The sequence below is a fragment of the Bacillus rossius genome, chromosome 1, assembly GCF_032445375.1.
Source record: "Bacillus rossius redtenbacheri isolate Brsri chromosome 1, Brsri_v3, whole genome shotgun sequence".
Lineage (NCBI taxonomy): Eukaryota > Metazoa > Arthropoda > Insecta > Phasmatodea > Bacillidae > Bacillus > Bacillus rossius.
In genome coordinates, this window is record NC_086330.1 from 32,391,684 (window position 1) to 32,405,537 (window position 13,854).

At 35.8% G+C, this 13,854-nt stretch overlaps 1 protein-coding gene across 5 annotated transcripts in view; it reads right to left on the reverse strand.

Annotated features, from left to right (window-relative positions):
• LOC134533983 (lethal(3)malignant brain tumor-like protein 3) overlaps window positions 1–13,854 on the reverse strand; it is a 44,435-nt gene that overhangs the window by 1,756 nt on the left and 28,825 nt on the right. For all 5 annotated transcript variants that reach the window (XM_063371850.1, XM_063371859.1, XM_063371866.1 and 2 more), the window contains exons 10-14: window positions 13,304–13,527; window positions 11,539–11,767; window positions 3,320–3,628; window positions 2,258–2,468; window positions 2,035–2,172 (exon numbers count right to left, since the gene is read on the reverse strand). In XM_063371850.1, the coding sequence (XP_063227920.1) occupies window positions 2,035–2,172; window positions 2,258–2,468; window positions 3,320–3,628; window positions 11,539–11,767; window positions 13,304–13,527 (1,111 nt within the window). The remainder of the gene's footprint in view (window positions 1–2,034; window positions 2,173–2,257; window positions 2,469–3,319; window positions 3,629–11,538; window positions 11,768–13,303; window positions 13,528–13,854) is intronic.

Sequence of the window (13,854 nt, forward strand, 5' to 3'; positions counted from 1 at the left end):
CACATGCACAGCTTTTAATTATATGACACACCTCATGAAACAACACATCAACATCTGGCTATTCACATGCATCATATATTTTACCTATGTTACTTCAAATTAATGCCTCTAGGGCATGGTTGCTACATCACATTTTGCTAACATGCTTTGTTGAAAATATTAATTTTGTCTATATTATGGTGTCATACACAAGATCTTACTGTAAAACATAGATTTTTATATACTGATTGAAGCTATTATTTTCATTATTATTGTTATTATATAGACTGTGAGTACCACATTGAATAGCAAATCTTACTTTTCTATTTAATTTTATACAGTAACTTTTTGCTAACACCTAAGTCAATCACACAGTTTGTGGGGAACCAATATTTCTGTCATATCTACAAATTTATTTCTTTAAATAATATTTAAATAAATAACACTGTGTGAACCCGTAAATGTACATCTTAGTACTCTAAATCAGTAATAATCATAGGCAATCCATACTACTTGGCAGCAATGAATTATTTACATGGAGAGTTGCCAATTATTTATATTTAAAGTGCAAAGTTAAACTGAAGTGAGAGGTCAAAGAACAAAATGCAAGTTAGCAAACAGCTGCTGAAAATTGAAGTTTTGTGACTTTTAGCACCGTTACTGTTAATTTCAGGACTTTTTTGGGACTTGTAGACACCTTGGTAGTATAAAGATACAAACGGGAATTAAAAACTCAAAAACTGAACACAACACACAATAGCAGAATAAAAATCACATCAAGAATACACCTATCCCTCACTTAGCACGACTAATTTGTTCCTAAAAATGCTTGTGTTATTCAAAACCGCTTATTCTGAAGCATTCATTTCCATAAATTGCAAGGGTAATTTATTTAATGTGTTCCAAAATTGTGTAGGAAAATATACTTTACGTAATATAAATGCGTAAAATAACACTCAACTATAAATATGTCACACCATTAATCTTTACATGCCTCCCATCGCACAATGTATGACAAATACGACACCCTGTAACGCGAGATATGTGGTTATGTACTTTATCGTCAGTTCGCTGGCTGACATGCACGCCCGGGCGTGACCAACTCACGTCGCGTATCTTTCCGAACCATCCTTTACTGATAGTGAAATCAACATTACTGTCCGGATAATTAATTATATTTCAATTTTTCAAAAATTAAAGTGATTATAAGCGTATCACCACCTGGTTCACACCAATCCTGTCAGGCCAATGATTATTTTTTTTTAATTGCAACATTCATTTAACAACCTTTTCTACGTGAATCATCTGTACATTTCTGTTCCGGTATCTAATGTCAAATATATTTCCGCTAGTACAACCAACAGCATCAGACTTATATAAACTTTAGATAAGAGTCCTTACTTCGTACGATTGTGTGCACAGTTGACTTGCTTAAAACTAAAGTGCGACCAACATAAGCGTGGTCTTCATGACAATCTGCACGCCGTAATATTTCTAGTTTTGTCTCAAATACTTGAACACAATGCATTATGAGTGATCAAGCACATACAGTTACCAGCAGCTGAATGGGCAGACGTTGCTTTTGTTTGAGTGAATTCCCTGCCACTGGCTGGATTGAGTTCACGACCCGGTTTGTGACCAGGCGACAATGGTACGGCATGGCAGCATACGCGCGGACGTAAAAACATTTATTCCTTTACACTCCATAGCCGCAATTTAATATGTCATAGCTGATGTTTATACAACAGCCGATAGCATAGACAGACCTGCACGCGCATCTCTTCCCCCCTTGTTTGGCTAACTGTATCCCACGGCACATCTGTTGTTTACAGAAGTTCAAACAGACTTTGTGGCGCCATGCCTGTTTGTTTTTTTAATTTTTTTATATTATATTATAATATATAGCTTAGCTTACAGAGATTTCGTGCTAACTGAAATTTACAGATGTGCTATTCAAGACTGGGGTAGTAAAATTAACATTGCACTAAATGAATCCGTGCAATCTGAAGACGTGCTAAGTGAGGGATAGGTGTACAACAGTATTTTGAAACTTACCTCTTCCTTTTCTTCTGCTCTTCATCCTCATCATCTTCAATGCCATTCACTTCTAGCGTTTCTTGCTTGATGTCTTCAACTTCAATTTTCCGCCATTTCGGAGGACGACCCGGGTGTTTACGAGACTCCGAAGGTTTGCTGTGAACATTTAAAATGAATCTGAAATGCACGGACTGGAGTAACAAATTACAGATTTGAACCCGAAAAAAGACGGGCACTGTACCTGACTTCTTGGCATGTTTCAGTCTTCTCGTCGGCCGAGTCTGCTAGACCAGACAGCCTGTCCGGAATGTGACCATCCACAGACAGGTTCTGAGAAGCGTATGGACAGGCAGCCACTGTGTTGTGGTTTGGAAACTTGGGGCCCTTCACATGGCCCACGCCTTTGCAGCCTACGGTCGGACAGCTGTATTCAGCATCAGTTTCATCGGCCGCTGACAAACATAATTAATCTTGAATAAACATTTGGAAAATTACATTATAGCCATCATTAAAAAAAAATCTACAAACTAAGTATTTCCTTAATGGCTGTGCACTGTGAACTGTCCCAATATTTTGGACAGTACATATTTGATGAACTGCAGCAATGCTAAATAAAAACAAAGGCTTAAAGTTTAAAGTTAATACTTTTCATTCTTCTGATATGTTGCCCATCTCTAGCTAAATTTCCTTTGAATGAATGGAAGAACTAGGGCTTAACACATGTTTTGTGATATCAGTCATTAACTGAAGTTGTAAGATGAGAATCAAGCATTGATGAAATCAATGGGTGAAAGAAACTGAAGTACCATAAGAAAACTAGCTCATGTAAATATCTTTATAGATTAGGAAAACTTATTTCTCGTTAATTTTCTACATTTGATATTTCTTAAAATAGTAAATACTAGTTCAAATAAGACAATAGGCTCACATGAAATATTTTATGTATGTATACCATAAAATCTCACTATAAGACATGGTCGATTTAGAGGGAGGGTAAAATATACACTGGATAATATGACGTCTGAAGTAATATAACAGGTGACAAACTAGGTCCAGACTACTGGTTCTGCCACTCCCCCCATCCCCCTGAAAGTCAATCCTGGATCCGCCCCTGTTATAAGATACCTAGAAAAACCCACAGTTCTGGTAATTAATAAAAAAAAAAGAACTTTGTTTTGACTGGACTCTTAAACAATGTACAACACATCTCGTAGGGATCTGAAAATAGACACTTAAAAGTTAAAAACCGTTATATCCACCCCTAGTTTAGAATGTGACGACAGTTCAAGTCAGTTCTACTCACAGAGTGGTGGTTCTATTGGGTGACCAGTCTTCAGGCACCAGCCCACAGGGTGAATGTCTGGACTGTCGTCATCCACCCAGAAGGAGTAGCGCTTGTGCCACCCATCAAACTGTATCTTTATCTGGTGGCCTTTCACATCCGCAACCGTTGCAACTCGAACAATTGAAGGCACACGCGGGTCGACACACTCGAGCCGCATGTCCGGCCGGAACCCAGACGCAGGCCGCTGCTTGAACGCCCTGGCCGGGGCAGCCACTGCCTTAGTTTCTTTTAGATACTGTTCCCACGAAAACGGCTCTGCCTTGAAACCTGCAACACAAGCAACTAAGTGGCTCACTAGAAAATAACAAAAAGCTGAACTAATGGCATATTAAATTACCTCTTATAGAGAAAACACAATCTCTAAAGTACAGTAAAACCCCATTGTTATGAGCCCTCACTAATCCCGGGAATAGGGTCAAAATAAACATTTTGGATCAACTAACTAACCCCCGACCCCTATACGTCAAAATATGGCACTTTCTAACCAGAACATGTTTAGTCATCTCTAGCACTAAATTGACAAGTTTATAAAAATAAAAGTACATTAAATTTAATAGCAGACATCTTAAAAAAAGAAAAAATTTCAACCACTTACTATTTACCGCCAAAAGAGCGTACACGCTACACAATCGTATCTTTCAACAAATCCTAAGCCTACGTGAGACTGATTTCATGAGCCAAAAATTTATTTGACATGGCAGAGAGGTCAAGACATGGAATGTTACAAAGGGTGGAGGAGGGGAATGCAGAGGAGGTCGGACGGCAGGCAGCTGTGCCTGTTCCGCACTAGCGATGAGATCAATTCCGCTGAGCCTGTCTTCTGACAAATACGGGACACTGAATACAGTAGAACCCTGTTATAATGTTTTTCAAGGAAGCACAAGAAAAAAACATTATAAGCAGGAAAACGTTATAAGCAGGAAATATCAATTTAGCACTTAACAATGTTCGAGCTTTGTGCCAATGGACTCACCAAGCTATGTAAATAACTTTAATGTTAAAACCAAAGATAGTATACTTGATACATGAATTTTCTGAAACAAGCCAACAATTTTTAAACTTCGTCTTGTTCCCTGCTTAAATTTTGTTTGTCTTTAAAGATACACTGCCACATTTTTTGTAAAATTGTCTCACGATTCATGATGACAACATTAAGAGTGAGAACGTCTACTCCTTCGCCATCTGAAAATGTTTAATTTTGGGATTCCTACGTATGAATGAAAAAAAAATATTTGTAAGCAATAGAAAACACTTTTAGTTATGCCCTCGCTCAATGGTTGGCAACTTAAATATCGTAGGACTATGTACGTGCAAATACCCACTGGAATGGCAAGGAACAGAAGAGTTGACTAAAGGTGCCTACTGACACGTAACTATGAACATTGTGTACCTTCAGTATATTGCATAAAATTGTATTTGAATAAACTTCATGCATTGTATGGCAGTGATTGCAAACATAAACATACATGAAGGAAACTTTTTATCGTAAGTGTTGGAATAATTTGGTTTTAAAACATTTTTTCCCCATTTATTGAATGTTAGAAAGCAAACATTATAAGCAGGAAATTACTCTATTTATGAACGTTATATGCAGGAAATAAATACATTGTCCTTATGGGGGAAATATTGGGACTTCAAAAATATGTCATTATAAGCAGGAAAACATTATATGCAGGAGCATTATAACAGGGTTCTACTGTACTTGCATTTACTGAAAGGCTGACGATTTATTCCAGCAGACATGTTGCTTTAAAATGCTAAGATGTACTTAGCAGCTCATTAAAGTTAATTATATTATATAAAAACAAATGCATTAAATATTATAATACCCTATGATGGGTATAGTACAAGTAAAAGAAAAGAAAATACACAAAAGGCAATTTCAATTAATAAATATGAAAACTCATCTAATAATATCCAAGAATGTGACAGTTTTTTGGCTGATACTCATTTATTTACAAACACACACACAAAAAAAAGTAGTAAATTCCCTAGACACATGTTACACATATGATATGTAAAAATGTGAAAATTAATCCAGCACTACTTTTAAAAAGTCCTTAATGGTGGTCTACTTCTTTTCAATTGCAGCTTTTCCATGAATTCTCTCAGATCATCGACTGGTGTAACAATTGGTCATGTCTGAAGCAGATGACAATGATTGTTTGTTTCACTGCCATCCAACTAGCGGTGATCGCTTCCATTGCTCTAAACATGTCCTACTTCATGTACTTGTTAACTTGCTCAGCACAAAGATTAGATATAAATATAAGGTCTGAAACATGCTTTTGGTGTTCTTAGGCAGGAACACCAACTCAATACACCTGTGGTTTTAGAGAGTAAGATGTGCAGGGCAATTGTCAACGATGAAGGGGATGACCTTTCTGTTTGCAGCGCCTATCTTTGTGTCGAAGACGGAAAGCCACCTCGTGAACACTGCTGAGGTCATCCTGGCCTTTTTAGTAAAATGGTAAGGGCACAGAAATATGTTGCCCACGAAACCCTGCTGTTTCTCGAATTTCGCCATCATGTCGTCGTCATCATCCATGTTGCAGCACAGGACAGTCAGGCATTCATTGCTTCTCTTTGCTCCTTCACACACATCTCCTTTCACTGCAATGTGATCTGGCATCACGTTACGAAACATCCCCCGCTCGTCAGCAGTGTAGACGTCACAAGGCTGGTAGTGGCTGACGATGTTTCGGTGCAAGGGCAACCAATCACTCACCGATGGTAGTTTGACTTATGCACTTTCACAGTGGATTTTGTGGTTGTTTATTTCATGATGTGCTTTGAAATGATTCATTCATTCGAGCATTTAAAGTTGCTAGGAGCCTAACTTTAAGGCAAGTTCATGGGCCTTTCTTTGCAGCATTAGCCTGCTTACTAGCAAGTTTTGCACTCTGAGCTGGCTGAAAAATCCCAGCAAAGCTTACTCCATATCTATGTGCATTGGGGGGCTGAGATTTTTTAAATTGATATTAAGGTCTTGCTTCTGCACTGCATTACAAATTTCCTCCCTTAATTTCAAAATTGTGAAGAGTCAACTTTGCGATGCCATGCTGCCAAGCAATCTTCATCTTTGGCATCTTATTTTCATCCACTTCTTATAAATTTTCGTAAGTTTCAAAGAGGGACAAACTAGTTCAATTACTACTAATTTTACTGAAATCAGAAGTCAGTATATTAAAAAAATATATGTGTTTGTCACCAACAATCATTCACCAAATAAAACCAAAAATGTTAAAATAGGAGTAAAATAATTTGTTATAAGTTCTCAACAAAAAGTTATCAAAACCAAGATGTCAAAAAGATATCCAAAATGACTCAAAACCAAGTGGTAATAACAGAAGCAAAGATAGTAGCATTTCCAAGAGCAAGTGATATCACAATTGTTGGCAGCCACGCCTGGCACCACGGAATGTTATATGTGGTAGGAGAGTAAAGAGGGTCAGCCAGGAGAAAGGGAGTCTACTACGCTATGTACAGTACAGTGTTTGCCACCAGAAATTCAGCACATGACGCTTTAAACAAATTTTCAACAGATTTCCTTTAAATTTTAGACTTTTGAACACAAACTGTTTTACAGTTCCTTGAAAAAGGGTTACAATGGAGAGGTAATCGTAACAAAAGAAATTTTACAACTGTATATAATTTAAGGTCAACTAATTTTCAAATGAATGTATTAAAAAAGACTCTTGTTAAATTTCTGCTCATGTTCACATTGGTATAGCCTAGAGGGCAAAATACTTACAAAATATTATTTATTATTTATTTATTAGATTTGTGACATGCACACCAACAGCCGAAGCTTTGGAGGTGGGCACAGAACAAGTAATAAAAACACGACACATACAAGCGAATAAATACAACATAAACAGGATAATAAAAGACGACACATACAAGCGAATAAATACAACATACACAGGATAATAAAAGACAAAAAAAAAAACAGCAACTGAGATAATCTTAACTAAATGATCTAGAATGGGAAGAATAAACAGGATTATAAAATTACTCAAGATATTAGGGTAATCATAAAGAATTAAAATTTAAAGTTTTTAATAAAATTTTCATATTTATTGAAATTTGAGATAAGTCTGTAAATTAAATCATTATTATTGTGTAAGGAACATAATAGGGATCGAAGGCGGCTTTTGAACTGCGGGACTCGAATACCAGAGTTATCAAGTAAGTATAAGGAATTAATTTTTGAACTATAGCACTTAAACACAAACAGGGCATCCAGATGGATGCGACGATTTGAAAGAGATTCTAATTTGGGTAATTGATGGTGTCTAGAACTAATTATTTTGAGAAATTTATTTTGTATGGATTCAATTTTGTCACTATCGGTGGTGTTAATACTGTTCCATATAACTGAGCAATATTCGAGTTTACTTCTAACTAAGGACAAATAAAGAGTAAGAATGGATTCAATATTAGATGCATAGTAAGTTATATAATTTATTAAATATAAGGTTCTACGGGAAAAGGATACTAAAGAATTAACATGTTGATGAAAGAATAGTTTGGAGTCAAGAATAACACCAAGATCTTTTATACTAAGAGATATGGAAATTTTTGAGTTGTCAAGAAAATAATCATATTTAACTGGATGAATTTTCCTTGTGAAAGAAATATTTTTTGTTTTATCTTTGTTAAGTGAAACTAAATTCATTTTACACCAATTATCAATTTCAGAAATATCAGATTGAAGAAGCAGACAGTCATTTAAGGAGGAAATTTCTCTGGATATTTTAAGATCGTCAGCAAACAGAAAACCAGTAGTATGATGAAGAACTTTAAAAATATCATTGATATAAATATTGAATAATAAGGGAGATAAAGTACCCCCTTGAGGCAACCAGAAGTAGCATGATATAAAGTAGAAGTGTTTTTATTAAGTGAAACAAAGAAACATCTATCTTTAAGGTAACTAGTAAACCAGGTTATATAATTATTACAGAGACCGAAGTTAGAAAGTTTAGCTAGTAAAATGGAGTGATTGACAGTATCAAAGGCTTTAGCCAGATCAAAATAACATGCATCAACCTGCCCCCTTGTTGTAACTTTATTGTATATAGGATTAATAAATGAGAGAAGATTAGTAGAAGTTGTCATACTATTTCTAAAGCCATGCTGATTAGGAGCTAATCTGTTGTTTATTGGGAAGTTAATATGTTTAAATATTATTTTTTCAAAGATTTTAGTAAAGCCATTTAATAATGATATAGGCCTATAATTAAATACACTGAGTTTACTACCCTTTTTATGTATGGGAATAACCTTAGCTATTTTCCATTTAGTGGGAAATACTTGTGATTTTAGACTTGTATTAAATAGATGCAACAATAGAGGCATTAGAATAAAAGAGCAGCCTTTAATAATTAAATTTGGTATACCGTCAGGACCAGTATGATTTAATTCCCCATAAGACCTGGCTTTCTGATAAGAATGATACAGGAATTGAATCGTGAATAATATCGGGATCAATGATACGAGGGTGGTTGGTGGATGGTACATATACACTAGCAAAGTACTTAGCAAAGACATTAGATAGAATACCTGGATCATTACAGATATCACCATTGACATTAAGAGAATGAGGTTCACTATAACCATTTTTCATAACATTGACATATCTCCAGAATTTTTTAGGGTTATTCTTAACCTTATTATTGATACTACGATTCCAATTAGTTTTATCACGCTTAATAAGATTTTTAACTAGTGCTCTATATTTAGAGAAAAGAAGGTAATACTGAGTATTATTGTTACTTTTATAGAGTTTATGAAAGTGTTTTTTAGATTTTAAGGCATGAATTAAATCACCCGAGAACCAATAAGGATGTTTAGAGGCCTTACGTGTGGATAATGGAATGTGAGTATTGATTTTATCACAGATACAAGATGTAAGTTGATCTACAAGAGCATCTACATCAGAGGTGTTATAATATTCATCCCAATTGTGGGTTTTTAGAGAGTTATATAGGCTTAAGTAATCACCAGGTTTGTAGTTTCTGAAAATAGAATCTGGAGTAAAATTGTGTGAGGTCGCCTCAATAAGTCGTTTAATAAGTAGGGTAGGATGATAGATATCCTCTTTGACCAGAGATTCAACAGCTTTTTCAACCACACAATGGGATAGATTAGAAAGACAAAGATCTAGAAGGTTATTGGAAGATTGTATTAGGTTGTGCTGAATTAAATCCAAATTAGATATGAAATCAAGTAGGCACTGAGCCTTGAATCTGACATGTGCACGAGCAATATTGAAATAGTGATTACCTTTCCAATCTATCCCAGGTACATTGAAGTCACCTAAGATAATCACATTATCATGAGAATTAACGAGTTTTTGTTCAAGAGCTTCAAAATACAATGTGAATAGATTAGGTGATGTAGTTGGAGGAAGATAAATATTACCCAATGTTAAGTACTTATTAAAAGCAATTTTAATATTAATCCATACGGCTTCTACTCCACGATAGTCATATAATTGAATTAGCTGAACAGAAGGGAATTTATGTTTATTCACTGCGATCAACACTCCGCCACCACGTTCCATTGATGAGAGTAGCGGATCCCTATCAGTTCTAAAAATAGAATAATTATCGGTGAAATAATGAGCATTGATACATCTTTCGTTGAACCAAGTATCTGTTAGACAGATTATGTCATACTGAGTATTAATAAGATTATCAAAGAATTCAACGGATTTTGTTCTAAGTCCTCTAACATTCTGATATGCAATTTTCCATTCATTAAGATTGGGCATTCACTGGAAAGTGAGTAGGAAGCACTCCTCCAGGCCCTGGCATAAAAGTTGCTGGCATAAAAGGTGACGATGTACTGCAGGAACTTGGAGGTAATTGGGTAGAATTACAGAGAGCTTCAGGAGATGAATTAGTACTAACAATTTGGTCTTGATGCAGTTTTCCAAAGAAAGGACTGATTAAACAGCCACTGGGCCAAAAAACAATATTATTAATTCTACTAAAATCTTCTTCCAGAACAGATACATGGAAGGAGGCGTAAGAATTATGCTTTGTCCGGAGCTTGGCCACTTTGACTTGCTTCAGATTTAGTTAGTTGGAAATATAATCTACGACTTCTTGTTCCGTGACAGACGGCTCAAAATGCGTGACAAATAGAGCTTTTGTTTTTTTGTAAATAAGTTTAGCAATTGTTTTTAATGTTGAAACATTCCTGATGCCAATTTGCAAGGGATTTTTCTTACGATCCGTGTTAGATGATTTTCTATCGGAGTTTTCATTATTCGTGGACTTGCGTGAATGTTGTACTACGGTGAAGCTGTCTTCGTCGACGAGCTGTTTACCGTTTTTTCTGATGACGTCTTTGGAGACACGCTGAGTTGTAAGTGGGTCACTGGTGGGCGCACTGTTGCCAGATACACCGGATGACTCGACACAAACAGGTTTCTTGTTTGAGGAGACTTTTTTTACTACTTGACTGTATGAATTAACAGAATCAGTCTTAGAAGATAAGATCTGTTTGATCTGTTGCAGTTCATTTTTTATCTCTGCAGTTTCACTACGAGAGTCGATATTCTCGCTTTTTAACTCGTCAAATTTCATACTGAGGGATTTCACGGCCGAGATTAAGTCTTCCATGGTGGGATCAAGAAGTTTTACCGTCCAAGCTTCACTAGATGATTTTTGCTTCGATGAACTTTCACTTGCTTTTTCAGATATTCCCGGCGAATTAGAAATCACTTTTTTAGTAGGCGATCTGAACATTTTAGTAACCGTGTCAGGAACTAATTCAATGATCGTATCATTATTATCGGGTAATGAAAACCCATGAAAGTCGGAAAGATTAAGCAGCGATGAATCAATTATGAGTGGAACTCGAACTTAACGATAGTGAAGAAATAATAACACATTAAAGCCGGGGAGCGCGCGCGCACGTCCGTCGGCTATGAACGCTCAGCCGTCACTGGGACAGAAAGAAGTTACAATATGAAACATTACATTTTAACTGGTTGATCTAAAATTATCGTAGTATTTGAAATTAAAACTATGTTTATCTATCTTATAATAGTGTCTTATAATCAATTCATTTAGCCCAGGGATTTAAATGAAATTTTATAAATAAAAAGATTTTGTAAACTGTACAGCACATTAACTAGTCGTCCTGTATATGGAACTCACCTGGTGGTGGGGTGAGGAAACGCTTGTTCTCTTTGCACCAGCCCACAGGATGTATGTACGGCGACGACGGGTCCGCCCAGTAGTCGTACTTCTTGTCGAGGTTGTCGAAATGGACCAATATGCGACTGTCCAGCAGGTTGGCAACCGTAGCGACCCGCACTACAGTCACGTTCTTGCGGTCTACTGCCTCTAGCTTCATCCCCAGGCGAAATGCATTCGGACAAATTGACTGCAAGCACCATTCAACACGATGTATATCAAGCCCGAGCTGGCGTCACAGTAAACAGTTACAAACAAGCCATGCTGTCTAGTAATACTTGGTAAACCAATTTCAGGACTTATTAAGATATTCTTATATGTGGTTTTCTGTTTTTCTTGAAACACTTTTATATTACAGATTAATTTTTTATATACAATAAGTAAAATTAAGTATAATATGAAAAAGATCTACTGTTTGCAGGAAAGAGCCTACATTTATGTTAGCGTTACTGTTTAGAGACTTTAGTAGCCAGTTCTCCAGTTTAATTACTTTTTCGCAACTTTCTTGACTTTCAAGACCTGCATATACCCTGTTATAGAGACACTTTGGGCACGGATCATTGATATATTTTACTGAATATTTTCCTCGGTGCCACAAAAATTCCTTTACAAATAAAAGCAAGAGCAGAGCAAATAAATTTTCACAGAGTTATCATGAGATATATATCATTCCTACTAACAAAGTCATAAGATTATATACATAAAAATAGAGTATTGTAAATAATTTGAATTATTACCACAAATTATTTGTTCCATATAAAAAGGATGTGCGTGTAAAGGTGCAGGAATAAATTTAAATTTCTCAATATGGTGTACTATATACATAGGACTTTAGTATTGTTCCTAAACTTACAAGCTTAAGTGTGCTCTTCACATTTGCAGCCAGTTTGTATGTACTGGCTGTGGTAGCAGAATCGCAGAAAGCAAAGTAGATGGCTGCTACAAAACTTGTAAGTCTGACTATATCTTAGTAAATAAAGTTATTAATTACAATATTGAAATGCAACAGTTAATGTTACTTCCAATGCTAAAATGCCTATGTTTTTTATTTTCATAAATAAAAATAAAATAAAAAATAAATCATACTCCTATAAGTGATACTATGGCTATGAGTTATGGACAAATTTTTTTCTCATCAATTTAATTAGTTATTTTTTAAACTTAGATGACAGCAAAAAAAAAAAAGTTAGTATAAGCATATGCAGTGCTTCAAACACATACAAAGTTATCAATTATTTTTAAATTCAGGATCAAATGATTTTAGATTTTTATTATGTTGTATTAAAAACAGTTACTATAGAAGCTATTATGTAAATGTTATTCAATTGTGGAAACAGAAACTAAACATCTAGTGATTAATTAGTCACAAGTTAATCAAATAAGTTATTATGAATACAAACCTCACTGTTCACGAATAGCAGCTAATTTTTAGCACATGCATATCTGGTAACAGAATTTGCAACAAAACATAATTTACAATGTTTATGTACAGTGAAACAAATGCAGGCATAAACCTAAAACAAAAGTAACATCAAAAAAAAAAAGTGAAACCCCAACATAGCAGGTGAGGCTGAGACACAACTTTTTTTGGAATTGGTTAGAAAGAGGAGGAATGGTGTGGCAGGGGGGGAATAGGAGCAAAGACTCCCTTCAACCCCTTGCATAAGTATGCTTAAATAAAGCATAAAGGAAAAAAAGAGGGGGAGGGGGAGAAAGCAATACTCACACTGCCAGTCTTGTTGGCAAAAAGATTTCTTGGGGCAGCCTGTGCCCGACACAATTTCAAGTACGAGCCCCAGTTGAACGTGTTGGCGTGAATGGTTTTGGGCGGCTGCAATTTATGGTTATTCTTCTCACACCAGCCAGCTGGGAAGATATCCATCGAGTCCGCATTTACCCAGAAGTCATGTGAAACAGGGTAGCCATCGAAGTGCAGACGCATGCGGTAGCCTGCAAAGAAAACCACAAGCTCCTGAACTTAAACACTAGGACTGCATGACACGACGATGACATCGACATCAAGTTTCGCTTGTGACACAAGACCAACTGATCACAGGGTACATTATAATGGGTACATTGGAACAAAGTAATACTCACTGTTACAGATAACTGTATTTCGTGATGCTGCACAGTGTGAAATTTTCACTTTTAACCTCATTTTTACTAATCTGGTACCAAAATCACAAAATAAGTGTGAAAAATGATCATGTTTAAGTAACAGAAAACATCTCTGACTAGAAAGAGTAAACATGTAAGTTAGCAAAACCAATCTTCAGC